This window comes from Euleptes europaea, chromosome 9 (genome assembly GCF_029931775.1).
Source record: "Euleptes europaea isolate rEulEur1 chromosome 9, rEulEur1.hap1, whole genome shotgun sequence".
NCBI classification, from domain to species: domain Eukaryota; kingdom Metazoa; phylum Chordata; class Lepidosauria; order Squamata; family Sphaerodactylidae; genus Euleptes; species Euleptes europaea.
The window spans coordinates 88,257,037-88,277,389 of NC_079320.1; the positions used below are offsets into that span (position 1 = coordinate 88,257,037).

The 20,353-nt window shown below is 44.0% G+C and overlaps 1 protein-coding gene across 1 annotated transcript; it reads left to right on the plus strand.

Annotated features, from left to right (window-relative positions):
• The first annotated feature begins 4,928 nt into the window (after positions 1-4,928).
• ZBTB49 (zinc finger and BTB domain containing 49) lies at positions 4,929-17,554 on the plus strand. The gene is made up of 7 exons (XM_056855653.1): positions 4,929-5,080; positions 6,194-7,296; positions 11,885-11,931; positions 13,592-13,665; positions 14,813-14,895; positions 15,814-15,975; positions 16,896-17,554. The coding sequence occupies exons 1-7, from the start codon at positions 4,929-4,931 to the stop codon at positions 17,552-17,554; spliced, it is 2,280 nt and encodes a 759-aa protein (XP_056711631.1).
• Positions 17,555-20,353: the final 2,799 nt, after the last annotated feature.

A 20,353-nucleotide genomic window follows, 5' to 3' on the forward strand; every position in this document is an offset into this window, starting at 1 on the left:
AAAATGGGTTTGTCAATATTACCCGGAAAGACACAGCAATACTTTAGTACACTTGAGGAACCTCTTCAATGGAGAGCATTTATGCTAGCTCAACTCAATTCCTTTCCATCTAAGGTTTTGTACAGGAGATTTACTAAGACTCCCTTTAACAAGAGGGTATTTCCATGCGGAACGGGCCAGCCGGACACCCTACATCACATTATCTTAGATTGTCATTTACATGAACCCCGTAAAAAATATTATATTACCCTTAATCAGCAAACGGATGGCCCCTTATAGAACATCCACTTGCCAATTCTTGCTGAACGACATTACAACTGATGTTACGGTGAAGGTGGCGGAGTTTTTGGCAGAAGTTGTTCAGGTTAAGATTCAAACTTAATTTTAATCTAGATATGTATTATCTGTTCATCTCTGACCTTGTGACCATCAATATTACGCCAATAAAGGTTATCTGATTCTGAATACTAAAGGAAGAGAGTCAACTGTCTAGATGGGCAAGCATTCCAGCGGTAAGGAACCAGAAGGGGTGCAGGCACAAGACAGTGGTTTCAACTTTACTCTCTTTGTTACTGTAAAATTCTTTGAACAAGTTAGAAAAGCAGCATGTACTTTTCAAAAAGAGATAAAACACCCTCCCTGGGACTAATATTCCCAGGGTTCAGGACAGACATATTTTGGCAAACTCATCACTGTAAAATGTGTGCAATATTTCAGCAATAACCAACAAAACACAATTCTTCCCTGGCTTCTTCAGAGAATTGGGCCAGGTCAGGGATCAATAAAAGACTCTACAAAAGACTTTATGAAACTGAATGTTTAGCTCTGAGATATTTTACGTTTGGAATGGAGTAGAGGGAGATGTAGCAGAGGTTTATACGCAGTGCACATCTAGAGAGTTATTATGACTAGTTACTCCCTATTATCCTAATCAAATTTGGCCTCTATCAGAAGTGGTTTAATAGTAGTCTTTCCAATTGTTTAAAAAAAGGAAAGATGTGTGGTGGTGGTGGTGGAAAGTGCTGTCAAGTAGCAGCCGACTTATGGCGACCACACAGGGTTTTTCAAGGCAAGAGATGCTCAGAGGTGGTTTGCCGTTGCCTGCCTCCGTGTGGGCTGAGAGAGTTCTGAGAGAACCATGTCTGGCCCAAGGTCACCCAGCAGGCTTCATGTGGGGGAGCGGAGAACTGAACCCAGTTCTCCAGATTAAGAGTCCTGCCGCTCTTGTGTATAGCTGCATTATTATTAATTTGCAAAAAGCTCGATACAAGAGATGGTCAAGCGCTCGATATTTCAATACTTTAAAAAATAAAAACGTTAAGGGCACAACTCAGTCCAACAAAAGAACATTTCTTAGCCCGTGACTTAACGGGAAGACAAAGCAGACGCTGAGCCTCTTACTGCAACCAGCGAAACTTGGAAGTTGCTCGATCTTGCCTAATATACGGGACACGGTGGGTGGATTTAATGCCACAAAGCGGGATGCACAGACATTACGCGGGCACAGGAAAGGCTTCACCATGGGCCGGACCGTTGCCCAGGCGGCATGGCAGCCCAAGAGCACGCGGCTCTGGGTGACACGTGCTCACCGCCTCCACACGCGACATCCTCGGCGACCTACTAGGAAACGTCCCACTTGTTAAGGAGGGAGGGGACCACCCCTCTTCCACTCACTCAGAGCGGGCTTCCGTGTCAAGCGCTGCGGCTCATTCACACGTGCACGTGACCAGAACCCCAACAGCCGGTTTTCCGTCTTCTTCCACGAGCCTCCCGCTATCGCCTCCAACCACAGAAAACAGCAAACCCCCTAGACGGCCGGAAGTTCCGGCCAAGCGGCGTCGCTCCTTCCTGGACAACTCTCTGGTCAAACCTCCTCTCCTTTAGCCAGCCGAGGGCGAGGCCGGAAGTGCAGCGGCCAGGAGGCGGGACTTTGGGCCCTCCCGCCCCTTCATCCCGTGAGGCAAAAAGCGACAACTCCTCTCGAGAAAGCGCGGTTTTAAGTCTCCGTCGCCGTTTAAAAGGCTCAAAATCAGCGGCTGCCATTGGAAATCGGAGGTGGCCGGGGGGAATCGCCCAGAGAGAGCCGCCTTTGCCTCAGGCACCAAAAGGGACCCGAACTCCAAACGGCTCGACGGAAAGGCCGCTCGTTCACCGGAAGTCGCTAGGGACCAGCGAGAGAAAAGCCTAGAGCTCCCCCTCGGCCGCCTCCTGGTCCGGCCGCTACCGGCTTACCTGTGCGACGGAAGTGACGGCAGCAGGAAGCTGGCCAATAGTGTCGAGGCGGAAGGATGGGCGCGAGAACGAGCCCCGAGGGGCGGCGGCACCTGCCCAGGTGTGTCCCTCGGCTGGGAAGCGGAGGGGAGAGAGAGCGAGAGACAGGTGGCAGCTGCGGCGCATGCGCTAAGCCTTCCTCGGACGGGGGGAGGGGAGAGGGGCTCCGCCCGAGGGTCGGATGACCGGTGACTCCTCGACGGGCAGGTCTGGGCGGTGGCGGGAGGGAGGGAGCAGAGCAGAGCGGGCTGCCCTGCGTCGCACCGCGTGGGGTTGCCAACACTAGCCTGGGAAGTTCCTGGAGGTTTTTGCCTGTGGAAGGGGGAAATTTGGCAATTAGGGTTGTCAGTTTCTAGCTTGGTGGCTGGAGACCTCCCGCTATTACAACTGAGCTCCAGGAGACACAGATCAGTTCTCCTGGAGAAAATGGCCACTTTGGAACGCGGACTGTATGGCATTATACCCTTCCCAAACCTTGCCCTCCTTAGGCTCAACCCCCCCCCAATTTCAGGTGCTCTCAACCTGAGCTGGCAACCCCATTGGGAAGAGATTTCACGTAGAATCTATGGTGTACCACAGAGCCCATCCTTTCAAATGGGTGGTTTCTCTAGGGGAGCTGATTTCTGTAGTCTGGAGAAGAGTTATATCTTCAGGAGATCTCCAGATCCCAACTGGTGGTTGTTGCAGAGTGTTAAGCTGCAGTACTGCAGTCCAAGCTCTGCTCACGACCTGAGTTCGATCCCAACGGAAGTTGGTTTCAGGCAGCCGGCTCAAGGTTGACTCAGCCTTCCATCCTTCCGAGGTCGGTAAATGAGTACCCAGCTTGCTGGGGGTAAAAGGAAGATGACTGGGGAAGGCACTGGCAAACCACCCCGTAAACTAAGTCTGCCTAGTAAATGTCGGGATGTGACGTCACCCCGTGGGTCAGGAATGACCCAGTGCTTGTACAGAGGTCCTTTACCTTTTACCTAAAGGCTAATTTTTATGGTCTGGGAAGGCAGCATTAGGCACATGCCTAATTTTCCTTCCCTGTAGAGGGAAGAGGTTCAGCTCTTTACCACCTCATTCATCTACATATGCTGACCAGATGTAACAGCCTTAATGGGGAGGCATCTTCTTGGCTGTAGAAGGGATGTAGGTGAGGGCAAAAAGGAGAATTGGCAGCTTTATATGCTGACCGGGCTTCTTGAACAGCTTCTGTCATTCACTTCTACTCTCCCCATTGGTTGGTTGTTTGATTTATTTTGCTGGTGTCATTTAGCTGTGAGGGTAATAGGGATTTTTTCCCCAGGGTGGATAAAAATCAATTATTTTTTAAAAATTAAATCTGATTTTTAAAATTTAGATCAGATTAAAAAATAGTTTTTGAGGAAAAATGTATCTATAGTTTTCTATTTAAGATACATTATAGTCCAACTGTTATTTGTTATGAAATGAGTATTAGTTTTTAGTTAGGTAACATTCATACAATGTTTAATTTTTTGGTAAATGAATTATATTAATTCATTCACAATGCCATGATCTTCCAGAGGTTTCTGGAAGATTACTTTGGACAGTTTTACTATCTAGAATATATTAACACAGATGCTTGGTTTTGCTGTTCTGAAAACTGGATTTGTGTCTGCAGAGATAACATGCCTCTTCATCACAGCAAAAATGCTATAAAATAAGCCTACAGAGTTGAGAAAAAGATCTTAATCCCATTGTTCTTTTACAAATCTATGTACACGCCGTTTAACTACCCTTACCTCTTAAGTGCTAAATTTCAAGAAGTTCAATGAATAGAGGATTGTTTGGAGTGGAATAGATCTGCACAAGGAGCTAAGTGTGAGGAGGGAGGGGCAAGCAGTAAAAATGAAACAGAATACTCCACAAATCTTTTCATGCAATTCTGAAGGGGGGGAGTGAAGTGCCGTAGGAGCTGGCGTAACACCGTGCTAGTGTCCATGCCACTTTGTGTGATAAAGTGGCATGGATGCTGGCACGGGGGCACTTACGCCAGCACCACAGAGCGAAGCAGCAGTGTGGGCAGTGAAAACCTGGAAGTGGGTGCCTGTGCTGGCATTGGGGGGGGGTATTCCTGAGGCGGTCCCAGGGGCAGAGATGACTTTAGTCGGCTTCCAAACCCTTTCAGGATGGGAATGCCCCTCTATATTGCAGCGTTGCTACATCATGGAGGAGTTTCACAGATTTCTTTGAAAAATGCATTTTAAACATTTATTTTTAGGCTGGTAACCTCTGTGGAGGTGGCGTGGCTGCGCTTGCTCCCGGCCGCCGCCTATCTACCCCCCCTTCAGGAATGGGCTGCCCATGTAGAAGACCATGATTTAACTCTAGTCTAACCAATGATTTAAATCATGATTTAAATCGATTTGATTTCAATCAAATCCACCCTGTTATTTTTTTAAAAGCATCCTAAAGAGCAAAGTACTTTTGACTGTGTGCAGAGAGCTCCTTTCCTTTGTGAAGGCTGTCTGTTTCAATGTTGTTGTTCTTAATGGACCTAGAGGTACTATTTATTCCCAAGCTGAGCAAACAGCTCCTTTTAAAGTCCAAACACATTAGCTTATTTAGTATAACAGGTCTCTTAAAATGTTTTTTCCAAGGATTTAGATGTTCTGATTTTTTTATGGTAGGTGACCTCAGCACATCCTAGCATGGACTCTGTTGCCAGCCACAGCTGCTACCTCCTTCAGCAGCTTCATGAGCAGCGCATTCAAGGTCTTCTCTGCGATTGCATGTTGGTGGTCAAAGGTGTCTGTTTCAAAGCACATAAAAATGTGTTAGCTGCTTTCAGCCAATATTTCAGGTACGTTATTAAGAACACATGTTGTTTCCAAATAAGATTAGGACCTAAATTGAATTAAAATGGTTGGGGAAGATTGTGGTGCTATGGATGCTAAGTACAGAAATAGTCTGTTTGTAAGACAGCAGTGCTGATACATAGGCAGACCTGAAGTGAATGGGGGGGGGGGATAAAATAAAAACGGTAGGCATGGATATGCTAATACAAATGAGGCCATCACATAACTCTAGAGAGGCTAGGAGATGGTTTCAAACTGTATGTTTGAAATTGGTGGTTATGCCAGGAGAAGATTGACATCCTTTTGAGATTTGTGAGTCAATATGTCAGTCATTTCGACTCTGACATGTTTCAGCTTATACATGAGCCATCTCCAAGGTGGTAGTTAAGTCTCTTGAGGGCTTGGGAAGGACTGTTATTTTATTCACATTGGTCCCTGGCTTTCTACCTGAAGGAGACCCACAGTGTATTTTATAATAAGAACGATATTCCTGATTGTTCTTCTGGCCATTTTATTACTCCAAAGGGCCTCTAAGGTTCATGCTGCCTTTTGTTCTCAGTTTGTTTTTAAATAGAACATGTACTTTGAATGAGTTGAACTACCTAGAGGGATGTAAAGGTGATAGCAAAATGTTTAATCACTGGCTGAAATTACATCTTTGAAGTGAGTATGATGCTAACATTATAATTGAGTAGTTTCAGATTAGCCACTGTGGAGTTGGAATGATGCACTTCTATGTAGACAGTCCATTCTGAATAATGCATGCTTTATATGAGATAGTAAGCCAAGGTTTCAATCTACAAACCACTTGGCTTCAATTAAATTTACTCAAGTCTCATTGGAATCATGGCATTGTTTTAGAATTGATGACTTGTGTGTTATAGCTTATCTTTGCCGGAAATTTTAAAAGTATTGTCCTAAATTGCTCCTGTGCAAAACATTGAAAGTAGTGGCTGGAAAGTAACCGTTTGTGGAAATGCAAATCTAAATAGTTGTCTCTGTAACTGTTGCAAGGATTGATTACTATGAATGATAATTAATTTTTTGTAATGCTTTTGAAGATGGGCTGGTTCTGTATGCTTGCACCTTTTAAACAGCTGTGCCTCTCCCTTCCACAGGACCCTATTTCAGAATTCTTCAGGACAGAAGAATGATGTATTTCATCTGGATATTAAAAATGTTGGTGGCATAGGGCAAATCTTGGACTACATGTACACGTCCCACCTTGACCTGAACCAGGACAATGTACAACCTCTTTTGGATATTGCACAATGTCTACAAGTGCAGAATGTCTTGAACGTGTGTCGTTCCTTTCTAAGATCCTCTGCGATTTTGGAGCAGCCAGCTGCTATGCCTTGTAACAATGCCTTCCCATTGCAAAATACTTTGGCTGCAGATACTAGTTGTGAGACTTACGATGCTAATTTGCTGTGTGCTTGTTCCCCAGCTGCACAGCCCAGCAAGCTCTTGGATGATCATCATTTGCAGGGGACACTGCCTGCTGCACTTCCCACCTCTTCTGGTAAGGTAGACAAACAGAAGCAAGATTCCATGGATGCTAGTTGCACAGATCTCCCTTTTAAGCAGCCAAATTGTTATTACAAACTTCGTAACCTTTATAGCAAACAGTTCTACAAGCAAACAGTTTGTCCCAGCAATGAACAATCACCAGAGCCATCCTTTGCTTTTAGTGCCTCTGCAGAACGCAGTGCAGTCGAAAATAGTGCTTCTTGTATCATCAGTCACTCGGAATGTATTTTGGAATCACCTGATCATTTACCTTCAAACTTCCTGGTTCAGCCCTTAAATGAGTGTAATGAAGATCAGGATTCAGAAAGCACGCCTTTACAGCCAGCTGAACATATGAGACTTAAAAAAGCAGTGTCCCTTAAAAAACTGAATTTCCTACGGTCTCAGAAGTCTTCAGACTTAAGTTCTCCTGAACTTAAAATTCCTGATGGGGACATTGCTAGGGAAACTGAGTCAGAAAGAGGAAGTGACATGCAGAGGACAAGTGCTGCTGCTGGAAACAAAGAAGTGAAAGAGCTGGTCAGTTCTGAAGGCTTGGCGGAAAATGCCGAGCTTGAGCCATCTCAGGAACTTTCTGAAGTGAATGGCCAATCCCAGATTTTCCTTTCAGAGAGACAGTATCCTTGTGCATTATGTGGGAAAGCTTTTAAACACCCAAGCAATCTGGAGCTCCACATAAGATCTCATACAGGTACCATTACTCAACACTTCCTGATGAATTATAATTTAATTATGTGTTGAAAAGCCAGATAACTTCCAAAATGAAAAAGCTCATTTTGTAATCTGTTTTCAGAAGGGGGTTTCTGTGGGTAATCATGCGATCAAAATGCACTCTGAATAGACATTGCAGCAAATCACGGCTTGTTGCACTCGCTGTACAAACCATGGTTTGAGCTTCCAAACACAGAGGTGAGCCAGTGTTTAGAGATGCTGTTCATTTTCCATCTTCTCATCACTCTAGTTTCTGTGGTGCAGGCATCTCCTGATGTAGACCATTAGCTATCACTCTGGTTTATTAACATAGACATCGCACCAAATTGCTACACAAGTGAGGGGCAGGGGATAACATTGTTGAACTGAGCCCAGAGAGGCCCGGGTACAAATTCCCACTCGTCATGAGACATACTGGGTGACATTGGGACAATCATCATTCTCTCTCAGTCTACTCTATCTCAGAGTTGGTGTGAAAATAAAATGGAGGACGGGAAATCCATGTTTGCTTCTAGAAGAAAGGCTGGAATAAAACTGAATCATAATACCAATTCCATGAACACACTTCAGAATATGGAATTGGATCTTATTCTTGTACAAATGGAGAGTGGTCAATGTTGGATCTTTCCCCACCTTTGCCACCTACAAAGGTTGTTGCTGTGGGTGGTGAAGTTGCTGTAGGCAGAAAGTCATGGGCCGTGTGACTCTTCTTCCTTCCTCAGTAGAAAAGGCAGGTGGCAAGTCACCCTGTTGGTCTTACTAAGAGCATCTCTTCCTGTCCTTGAAACTAACTGAGGTTTGTTAAGGATGCTGTGGACTGCTTCGGGGTCTTCAGTGGGCGCGATACAGGCTATGTGAGCTTGGCTGATGCTTCTGTGCTCTTTCTTCTCCCGTCACCTCCTTTGTACACTCTGGTTCAATTAGTTATTTCCACTTTAGTATAAACAATAGTTTGTCGTTATATCCAAAGTGGCTCATTCTGGTTTGTGCTTGCCCACCAACCCTGGGTGTGAAGTAGTTGGCTAGCCTGGTTTGGAGGGCAAGCACAAGCCATAATTTTCAGGTTTGGAAGTAACAATAAATGATGACTTTGCACTAAAGCAGAGGTAACTAATTGCAGTGACATGCGCAAGGGGAGGAGGAGGAAGGTGCATACAAGCATGTGTCTCATGTAGCTCCAAACTATGGTTTACTGTCATGTCTAACCAAAGCCTTAGTTTCCTCTGCTGGTAGGTTTTATATTTTCAATACCATTCTGATATTTTTGTGCATTAAATGTGTTTGGGGAAATACTGTTTGTTTTTTACCTTTGCTAGAACTTGATGCAGGTAGGACCAAAAACTGACTTGACTGATACAGAATTTTAAAAAAGCACTTACTGTGGTAGGCTCTCCAATCCAGGTTCAAAAATAGATTGACAAAATCTCTCATATGGGGCAGGCAATATATTGTAAGCTGAAAGAGCCAGCATGGTATATAGGCCATGCCACATTGTTATAAGTGGTATAAAGATTATACAGCAGTAATTATGCTTTTTATATACCATCACATAGCATGATCAGATGCCATGAGCTCCATCATCTTAAGTGAATGTGATCAAAAGTTCATATGTGCCTAGTAAAGGTATACCAAAGCTAGCGTGGTGTAGTGGTTAAGAGCAGTGGACTCTAATCTGTGATTAGATTCGTTTGATTCCCCACTCCTCCACATGAAGCCTGCTGAGTGACCTTGGGTTAGTCACAGTTCTCTCCAAACTCTCTCAGTCCCACCTACCTCACAAGGTGCCTTTTGGGACAGGAAGGGAAGGAGATTGTAAGCCGATTTAAGACTCCTGAAAGGTAGAGAAAAGTGGGGTATAAAAACCAACTCTTCTTCTACAAATAGTTCTTCTGATCAAAGGTGGTCACTGCAGTTCTTAAAAAAAATTCAGCTCTGATTTCTTGCAATGACTTTCTGCTTAGTTGTATGGCTCACTTATCAGTGCAACATGGTTATTTTCCAACGTCTATGTTAAATAGAGAGTTGGGGGGGGAAGTGAAATGGTTTATAATAAAACTTATTTTCTTGGGTTTGTTTTGTTTGTTTTATCCATCGTGTTTAATATGATATTGCTGTATCACATCTACTGTGGTGCTAAAATGCTTTGAGAACCTCTGGATGGAGTATCGGTCCTTGCCCCTGGGGAGACTTGCCCACAATTGCTAGCAGCACAGTCTTAGGCCGAGGCTATATGCCCTCCCCATAAGATGGTTGGATTCTGTGGGATTTACTTCTGAATGAACATGCATAGGATGACAATTGTTTATGATGTATAGGACTCACAAAGATTTGGGCATGATCCAACTAAAGTTAAGCACACTTAAACCTATATATCTTTAAGCCTGCTGTTTGAAACACACTTAACTAGAGAGTTCACAGAATCAGCATTGCTGCCAGATGGCCAGCTAGCATTCTGACAGCAATGTTGATTTTGCGGGCTTGGGCAGATCGTGAAAGGGAGGGCAGGAAGGGATGAGCCAGTGCTTGGTTCTCCTGGCCCTTTCTTACATGCCCAGGGTAATGGGGTCAGGAAGGAATTTTCCTCCAGGCTAGCTTGGCCCAGGGATCCTGGAGGTTTTTTGCCTTCCTCTGGGCACAGAGCAGGGGTCCCTGCAGGCGTGGAGGGGAGGTAGTTGTGAATTTCCTGCATTGTACCTTCCAGGTCTGTGTTTCTATGATCCCCAGTGAGCACACTGGGACTTGCTTCTAAATAAAGATGTTTAGGATTGCACTGCACATCTTTCCCATCAAAGTCAAATAGGGCTTAGTGCTTACCTCTGGATGGATCATGCTCAGCCTGTAGAAAGTGTAAATGCGCAACTTACTTAACTATTTCATCATCTGCTTTCAACTGTATCAAAGAACAGTCGGTTGAATAGAAAGCAGATGATGAAATAGTTAAGTAAGTTGTGCATTTACCTAAATCAAAGTAACCTTTTGAGATGTAAAAGAAATATAAGACATTTTACAGTTGTTAAAAAAAGTTGCACTCACTTTTTTTAACAGGCGATTTTTAAATAAATTTATTTCTGAGAAACCAAACAAGCCTCAGAAATAAACAAGTGTGCTACAACTAATTGCTGAGGTTACAACTGGCTCCTTCTGCATAATTTGCTGAATCTTCAGCTGATCTACAACAAAATTAATGTACTCATATATTATACTATAGTGAATATAGTACTAAAGTGAAATACCAGAGAAGGTATGTAAGAAATTACTTTTGCATGCCATTTCTCAGCAGATTTACTTGGGAATAATTTATTTACAATCCACTTTTCTTTCTGAGGCTTGAGGATTACAGAGTTTAAGAACAATGCATCAGAAACAGTATGAGGTGTACAATGAACAGTACAATATTATTGGGTTACATAATCAGAAACAATAAAATAACAGCAGTGCTAAGATTGCATTACAGAAATTAACAAAATGCAGTAAAAATGAGAAATTCACACGGTGAAGTTTGTCATAAACTACAGGCCTAGTCTCCTTATAAAAGTGCCTTCCTGAATAGTTTCATTTTATTACAGCTATGTTCCCTTTATTCAAATTACATCCTAAATAATTCTATTTTACACATTCTGTGAAATGATAGGAGCAGAAATGTAAATACTGGAGCCATGGGGAAAATGGGAGTTTTTTCCCAAATGGGGAGGGGGTGATGGTGGAAATTTTGGGGAAAATTGAAACATGCAATACTTACTTTCTATCAAACCTGAACTACTTTTACTAATTGAACATAAAATGCATCATTTATATCATAGAATATAAAATTGTACTCTTTAGCATATTAATGGAATTGAAAAATATAAATGTCTTTTTATAAGAAAAATTGCAAGTTATCCAATATTTATTTATTCAATCTTATATCCTGCCCTTCCCAGCAAAGAAATAGTTGTAAACTGCTACACCCTCTGCTCCCTTAGCACATGTAGCTTTAATTTCTGCTGTCTACGAGAAAGCAAGTTGAAGGTAGAAGACAAATTCGTAGTAGAGAAAATTTATTTGGAAGCAACTCTCTGAGTTAAAATAGGTAGGATTACCAGCATATTTGGCTATGAAACTAAACGTTATAATATTGAAAACCCTGACCTCTTGAATGCTTAATTGTCATTAAGCACATTATAGCATATTAATTGTTACTCAAATTATTTCCATTTAAACAAAAATTCTTGAAAATGTTGTATATGTCTTTAGTGTAAGATTTTTATTCAGCTCTGCCCCAAATTTTCCCATTGGGAAGAATGAAGTCCTTCAAAGCTTTCATGCTGAACTCTTGGAATGAATGAAATGCTTTGTAAGACAAGGCTTTTCTCACTCAAAGAAATAAAATATTTCATAGGAGGTTTTTTCCAGTGCTCCCCAAAGTTTCCCAGTTTTTTCACCCAAATTTTTCTGGTTCTTTTCTGGGCCTTCGGTGTGTTAAATGTAGATTGTCTATGATGGCAATCATTCTCTGCTTCTACGCAAGTGTAAAATTTGTATCCTGCCGCTATAGTTAGAATTGCAAATGTTATTGCTTCTTCTTTTAGGTGAGAAGCCATTTGAATGCAACATTTGTGGGAAATGTTTCTCACAGGTAGGAATTTTAAAGTGTATATATTGTTAAGTATCTTTTTGTGTCTGAATCAGTTCTGAGTTCATTCATGCTCAGTCTGGCTACCCGTAGCTATTCACTTTTATTATACAGGCAGGTTGCTATGTGAGTAGAGCTTCTTGGGATGGGGAGAGAAAATGTTCAGGGTTGCTTTTAATCTATTTGATAAAAGCTTAATTTGTTTTTTCCTCTCAGGTGATGCCTTTAAACTTTTTCTCTTTTAAAAATGATGGGATTCTTCAAGGTCCAAAAAAATACAACTCAACCTAGAAATTAATTTTTAAAAAGATTCCCCAACAATTTTCCTGCTTGCCATTCCCTGCTACGCCTTGAATAGCCCTAAGTGCATATGCAGTGGAAGAGGGTTTGTTATCTATCCTCTTTTGGTGCTCTCCCCGTGGGCCATGGCTCAGTGGTAGAGTATTTACTTGGCATGCAGAAGGTCCCAGGTTCAATCCCTGGCATCTCCAGTTAAAGGGACTAGGCAAGGAGAACCACTGCCATCTGAGTAGACAATACTGACTTTGATGGACCAAGGGTCTGGTTCAGTATAAGGCAGCTTCATGTGTAATCTTCCCTCTATGGATCAAGATGATTTAATTAACCGTATTCAAATGCCAGTGTGGTGTAGTGGTTAAGAGCAATGGTTTGGAGCAGTGGACTCTGATCTGGAGAACCGAAGTTGGTTCCCCATTCCTACACAGGAGCAGCAGAGTCTAGTCTGGTGAACCGGGTTGGTTTTCCCACTCCTACACATGAAGCCAGCTGGGTCACCTTGGGCTAGTCAGGGCTCTCTTAGAGCGCTCTCAGCCCCACCTATTTCACAGGATGTCTGTTGTGGGGAGGTGAAGGGAAGGTGATTGTAAGCCAGTTTGATTCTTCCTTAAGTAGTAGAGAAAGGAGGCATATAAAAACCAACCTTCCTCCTCAGAAAGGGACACACCACCGGTGTGGGACCGCAGCCAACCAGCTCTCTTCCAAGTGAAATAAACAGAATGATTCCTGCTCCAACAAATCCATCAGCTCCAAACTCAAACATTTCAGGAATTTTTGGTGGTTGACCAAAGAATAGCCCTAAGGTGCTGCACTTAGAGCCAGATGGTTCATTTTCTAACTTTTTGAATTGTATCATATCCTTTCCTCAGAATACAGAGTGTAAGATGGAGCTGAGAGCTCTCGGTGCAGCTGCCGGGAGACCTTCTGTCCTCTTGCACCAAGCAGCACTTGGGAGGCAGATCTCTTAGGCATGCCTGTGGGAGGCTTTTCACACAGTGGAAGAATGAGCTGAGGGGAGCCTCATGCGTTCCCTGCTTCCTAAGGGCTGTAGCTCCCAGCACAAGGACAGTCATGGCCTGGCTCAGAGTGACGCACAGGGATTTCCCATAGTTGGGTAGGTAGCGCTGGCCAGGCAGCTGTGACCATTCCTGTGATACAAGTAAGACGCCACCCATCTCTAGCATCACACTCTTCAATCTTAATATTTTATCATTGTTTTATTCTTAATAGTGAGACCTTATTTATCCAGCATGGCATTGCTAACATTGGGAAGTAAAGCAAGGCCCTCCCTTCCAGTCTTAAATCTTTACCAGAATGACATACTTGGCTCCTTCTACTATATTAAAAACGTTCCTTTCCTTTGCAGGCAGGCAATCTTCAGACTCATTTACGTCGGCATTCGGGTGAAAAACCTTACATCTGTGAAATCTGCGGGAAACGGTTTGTATGACTGTGAAGCTTGCATAATTAGTATGACAGTGTTTTAATACACGAGCAGTAGCTTCTCTGGAGTTGAACAAACTAAAATATACCCCAGGAAGTTGTCTTGACTTCAGGCACTCCTGTGTTGACAACTTCAGAAAATAGCAGTCCGAGTCACTGCCTGCCATCAGTTCTCCAATCTTTTGCCCCTTGCAAAGTCTCAGTGAAGAAGACGTTTTGAGGATTCTGAAGGGACAACATTATTATTTGATTTTGAGAAGTTTTTAACTCGCAAAAACTGCTCCTCTTTGCAATGTCCTTATTGCTACCTTCTATCATCAAGACAAAAAACTGATGACAGCTCATGTTAATATTAATTCAGGCTAGCTAAGAAAATAAATAGTGCCACAAAGCAAGTAAATGACATTGTGAAGGGGATTTTTCAGCTTTCATAGCTGGGCAGGGCCTTGCATTGAATCATGGATGTATTTCAAGCCTGCATCCATCTGACCCTTCCAACTTTGCTGAGCGCAGCAGCTTCTGTTATTTTTAATTTTACTAAATTTATACCTCATCTGTCTTCCCAGTGGAGACCTGAAGTAGCTGAGAGCCAGCGTGGTGTAGTGGTTATGAGCGGCAGACTCTAATCTGGTGAACCAGGTTGGCTTCCCCATTCCTCCACATGCAGCCTGCTGGGTGACCTTGGGCTAGTCACAGCTCTCTTAGAGCTCTCTCAGCCCCACCTACCTCACAAAGTGTCTGTTGTGGGGAGGGGAAGGGAAGGTGATTGTAAGCCACTTTGAGACTCCTTAATGGTAGAGAAAAGCAGGGCATAAAAACATAAGAAAAGCCATGCTGGACCAGGCCCATCAAGTCCAGCAGTCTGTTCATACAGTGGCCAACCAGGTGCCTCTAGGAAGCCCACAAACAAGATGACTGCAGCAACACCCTTCATGACTTGAGTGTAGACTGGAACCTGGGCCTACCCAGTACAACCACAGTGGCTGTCACCATGCTGATTTGTGTAGCTTGTACACTTCCTTGAGGCAGTTTCTGTTTCTGAGCCTGGTACATTCTCACTATGGAGACTTGTAAATGCATAAACTGGGTCATGACAGTCAAGCGTCAACAGGAAGTTTGGATGACCTCTCTGATTCCCTTCTAGGTTTGCTGCTTCTGGGGATGTCCAGCGCCATATTATTATCCATACTGGAGAAAAGCCTCACTTGTGTGATATTTGTGGCCGAGGTATGCGGGTGCTGCCCTGCTATTCTCTTCAGGGTTTAAGAGTGGACTGTGTGTGGGGGGGGGGGGGTAGTTCACCACTCCACTGAATCTGGCAGTGCCGCAGAGAGCCTCTCCTTGCCCCCTCCCCAGCCCAGACAAACTCCAGCCATGTGTTGGGTTTAGGCGAAGGCGGGGTCCAGCCTGTTGTGCACCAGCTGGCAACATTGCTGTGTGCGGGAGGAGTGCATGCCTCAGCCCATCATGAGGAACAGCAGGGCTGTGGCCTCTGCCTGGCTGCAGCAGCAGCACCATCAGTTTGTTGTAGGACATGAACACATGAAGCTGAATCAGACCATCAGTCCATCCTGCTCAGTCTTATCTACTCAGACTGGCAGCGGCTCTCCAGGATCTCAGGCAGAGGTCTTTCACATCACCACCTGCCTGGTCTTTTCAATTGGAAATGCCAGGGATTGAACCTGGGACCTTCTGCATAAGTAGCAGATGTTCTACCACTGAGCTAGGCCCCTGCCCAAAAATTCAGGGACAACTTGCTAAAAGATGGTGAACATGAACGAAGTGGCCTTGTATTGTGTCAGCTGGCTACCCGAGGTTGGGTAAAGGTTAAAAATATTTTTAAAAAATTAAAATAGCACAATGGCATTTCCTAAGGTTGACATCTGTAACCACAACCAAACGTGTTTCGGCCTATTGGGCCTTCATCAGTGTTAATTAAAACCCATGTTAAGCCTGCACACATTTACAGAAATAAATACATACATACATACATACATATACAAACAGTTCAAACCCAACCAGGCATGTGTATAGATTGTCTGGTTAGTATATGTCTCTCATATACTATGTGTGCAGGTATCAACCTAGTAGAGCAGTGGAACCTGTGGGAACCTCTCTCTCACTCTCACTCTCATATCATTCCAGGATTTAGTAACTTCAGTAATTTAAAGGAACACAAAAAGAACCATGCAGTAGAGAAAGTTTTCACCTGTGATGAGTGCGGAAAGTCCTTTAACCTACTCAGGAAATTGGTAAAGCACAGGATCAGGCACACGGGAGAGCGGCCTTATAGCTGCTCAGCTTGTGGTAAGTCTGTGCTTCGTTAACTCTTTCAAAATACAACTCCCTGGTGTGGTAATTTCTTCATCTTACGGATATTCTGTCCAGTGATTTTAGTTTGCTGTGGTGTCTGTCCAGAGGCTCTGGGCAAATTTTTCTCCCTCTGTCAAAGTACCAGAACTTGCAGGCGTCCAGTGAAGCTGATGGGCAATAGATTCAGGACAAAGGGAAATACTTCTTTATACAGTGAGTGATTAGAATGTAGAATTCGCTGCCAGAGGATGTAGTGATGGCCACAGGGGTAGACAGCTTTAAAAGGGGACTAGACAAATTCATGGCGAGCAGGTCTGTCAGTGGCTACTAAACAAAGTGACTAAAGGAAACCTCCATGTTCAGAGGCAGTCAACCTCTGAATCCCAGTGCCAGGAGGCAACATCAGTGGAAAGCCTTAGCCTCCATGCCCTGTTGTTGGACCTCCAGAGGAAGTGGCTGGCCACTGTGAGACAGGATGCTGGACTAGATGGACCACTGGTCTGATCCAGCAGGGTCCTTTTTATGTTCTTAAATTGGAGCTGATTTTCGTCCCTCAAACATATTCTAAGTTCCAGTTTGAAATCCTGGTTTGTGCAGAGGAAAGAAGCTCCGTTTTGGCCAGGGGACGTGGCATTCAGTGGCTATGAGCAGTTGGAGCTTGAGTTTCCTGAAGCCTTGAATTGCTCATGAAGGGACAGTGGGAGATGTGCAAGAATGGCAGCAAGCTGTGGGCCAGGGTTTGTTGTGATATCTGAATGCATGACCCATGATAACAGCAAACCCAGTTAGCTAAAAATGACAAGTAATTTCATTTTAGGAATGATAATTACTAAACTAAGTGATGTATACGACAACACACTGCATATGCTGCTTGTTTGGAAGAACCGATCTTTAAATACCTTTTCATTTTCTAGGAAAATGCTTTGCAGGGTCTGGTGACCTACGAAGACACATCCGGACTCACACTGGGGAAAAGCCGTATACCTGTGAGACTTGCAATAAATGCTTCAGTCGCTCTGCCGTCTTACGTCGGCACAAAAAAATCCATTGTAAATCGGGTAACGAAGATCCAAACAGTCTGGATGAGCTCACCCAAACCATGGAAATGTCTGACCTTGAAAAGTCCCAAACGCCAGACTCCTTCACCCAAGAAATATCAATAACTTTACTGCCAGTGTCAGTGACATTTCCCACCCACCCAACTGAAAATTCAGCGAGTGAATCGGAGAGCCCTGCAGTAACATTTCGGAAAGTGCCGGCTGAAGCGCAACAGAGCAATTGCGGAAACCACCAGAAACTGAGCTTAGATCCTGTTAAGCTCTCCAGATCTCAGAGAAGATCGTTCTCTTATAAAGAAGTGGACACGCCCCCAGAGGAGGGGCCTCTGCCATCTGACGGGATCCCCATGATTCGCTCCACTGGGGCCAGCCTGGGCAGCAGCTGTAGTAGCGAACTGAGTAGCCGTGTATCATCTGCGGAGTATAGAAGTAACGACGGGCCGTTCTTCTCCAGCGTGACCCTGTGGGGTTTAGCCATGAAGACTTTGCAGAACGAGAATGAGTTGGGTCAGTGAGAAGCCTGGCTGCGCCAGTTTGTAGGGAGCTGTACAACATTTATCTAGTACTCGGAAGTGCTCAGAGAGCGTCTATATATGTTACACTGTTGTAATCCTTACAACAACCTTATAAGGAAAGTCGGTATTATTATCCCTGTGTTGCAGGTTGTGGACAGAGGCAGCAAGGGTGGTTCACCTGAAGTCACCTACTAAGCTTGTGGCAGAGGCCAGATGTAAAGCTGGCAACTTCCTGATCAACATCTGGTAGCAGATTGTGGATGTCATTGAGGGCGCTGGTGTGGTTGCTGAGTGGGAATCTAATCCAAGGGGCACAATCCATCGGGAAGTCCACCAGAGTGCTGTTGTGCTGTTCACAGTTCTTGTTCATCTCAGTGAGGGATGTGCAGAAGAACTTTCCACTAGGTTGTGCACCGTTTGCATGCATTTATTTATTTATATCCCACTTTTCTCCCCACTGGTGGGCATAGAGCATCATTCTCCCCATCTCCCATTTTCTTACAACAATCCTGTGAGGTATGCCAAGCTGAGAATTGGTGATGGGCCCAAGTTCATTCAGCGAGCTTCCATGGTAGAAGGGGGCATTTGAACGTGAGTCACCCAGGGTCCTAGTTGACCACTCTGTCCACTACACCAGCGTGGTTAAGAGCGGTGGATTCTAATCTGGAGAACTGGGTTTGTTTCCCCACTCCTCTGCATGAAGCCTGCTGGGTGACCTTGGGCTAGTCACAGTTCTTTCTGAACTCTCTCAGCCTCAGCTACCTCACAAGGTGCCTGTTGTGGGAGGGGAAGTCAAGGCGATTGTGAGCTGCTTTGTTTCTACCTTAAAGGTAGAAACAATCGGGGTATAACAACCAACTTTTCTTCTTCCTCTACACCACACTGGGACGATGTGTGTGTCAAGTGCCATTGTTTATTGTTGTTACAGCCAATGGCCAGCATAGGTCAGATACCAAAATATCTTAGGCTGGCCCAGGTACAGGTTACCTGTGAGACTGCCTGAGAGTATAGCTACACCCCTCTTAGCTGCTGAGTGTCTTTGCTCTTTCCCCTCTTATCTGCTTAAGGCAACTAGCTGCTAAAGGAGAGCGAAGCACAGGCCGCTGGGGGTGTCAGCCAGCATCACTTTCAGTTGTCCCTGCTCACCTCTGGGGGAGTTTTAAGATTCTCAGAACTCAATCTGGCTTGTGTGTGACTTCTAAAATGGGAAGTGTAATGTATGGACAGGCTTAGGTTCTCAAAGAATACCGATGCTCTCCTGGCATGCAACATTGCTGGAGCGTTCGTTGCTGTGGAGTGCTCAGAACGTCCGGCTCGGCTGGCTGCGCTCCCTTCCTCAAGTGCAGCTTCTTGTCTTTGCTTTCGTAATGGGGAGCTTTCAAAGGTGACTACTAAATGCTGAGAGCCAAAATGGAGCACTTTTCCACATATGAAGATAGTTCCTGCTGGGTAGCCGTGCTGGTCTGAAGTAGAAGAGCAAGATTCAAATCCAGTTGCACCTCAAAGATTTCCAGGGTTTAAATTTTTGAGAGTCAAGGTACTGCTGAAGTGAGCTTTGACTCTCAAAAGCTGATACCCTGGAAATCTTATTGATCTTTAATGTGTGACTAGACTCAAATCTTGTTCTTTCCCACCCCCCCTCAGAGTACTGAAGCGATACAGTGAGGTTAGGAATACCTGGCAGAAAGTCGCCAGTGCCACCAGTGGGTCATGTGAGTTCCCAAACACTAAGTTGGTATTTGGCCATGTTGAATATTAAACATGTTTGTGCAATCTAAGTTTATGTAGCAAGTTTTATTTTTATATCAAAGCAGCATTTTATATTACAATATTTTGTATTGCTTTGTACAAATAATGTGGACTTTTTGAATAAAGTGTGTTTTTGTATTTAAAATAATAGTTGTGGTGTCTTTGCTAAGTTGAAAAGGTATTACCTTTAATGTATATAGCATTATTTTCTGCAGCCAAACAGTCCCAGTTTCAAGAGAAGAATCTCAAATATATTTTCCATACTGTTACCCTCCACTGTTGTCCTTTAAGGGGGAGGGGAAGACCCCTGCCCCTATAAATTGCTAAAAACTGCACAGGGATCTGGTTATCAAATTGTGTGAGGGTGGAAAGAGTTAACCCTGCCCATCCCTACATAGCCTCTCTGAATCAATATAGCCTGCAGCTATAATTTGAGTGATCCAATATTTCTGTCAAATACAGCGTGGACCATTCTGTTTTTACAACTTACACTTTCTCAGCATGATAAAACAGGAGTCCGGTGGCATCTGAAAAAACTAACAGATTTATTCCAGGTTAAGAATTTTATGTTAATCCTATCCACACCTAATACTTTGGCTTAACAGGCAAATACTTCATACATCTGACGTAGTGAGCTCTGACTCATGAAAGCATATGTTGGAATAAGGTTTAAGCCTTTAATGCTGGGGTCCCCAACTTTTGTGAGGCTGTGGGTATCTTTGGAATTCTGACCCAGGGTGGTGGACGCAACTACAAAATGGCTGCCACAGGAGGCGGAGCCAACCAAAAAGTGTCAAGGAGAGATGTTATCCGTAACTCTGATAGTAGGTTTTCGGCACTTCAGGCAGAAGCTCTGTTTAACGGGATGCTTTTTATGCCTTAGCATATTGTATAAAAATAGGGTTTTTTTAATACAGGTGGGAATTTTGTTCCCTCTGCTGTCCAAGTTTTCAGTCTAAAAGTTGCCCCTGTCATTCTTGATGGAGCAGCCATAAGGATTGCTTCGGTTAATGAAAACCTTGACCATCCACTCTTATTCTTTTTGTGGAA

What these genes read in the sequence shown, in the direction of transcription:
- ZBTB49 (XM_056855653.1), top strand. Translation starts at nt 4,929, where the DNA reads ATGGACTCTGTTGCCAGCCACAGCTGCTACCTCCTTCAGCAGCTTCAT. An exon ending in GTGGGAAATGTTTCTCACAG is followed by an intron (nt 11,932 to 13,591) that starts GTAGGAATTTTA and finishes TTTCCTTTGCAG; the next exon opens with GCAGGCAATCTTCAGACTCA. An exon ending in TGTGAAATCTGCGGGAAACG is followed by an intron (nt 13,666 to 14,812) that starts GTTTGTATGACT and finishes ATTCCCTTCTAG; the next exon opens with GTTTGCTGCTTCTGGGGATG.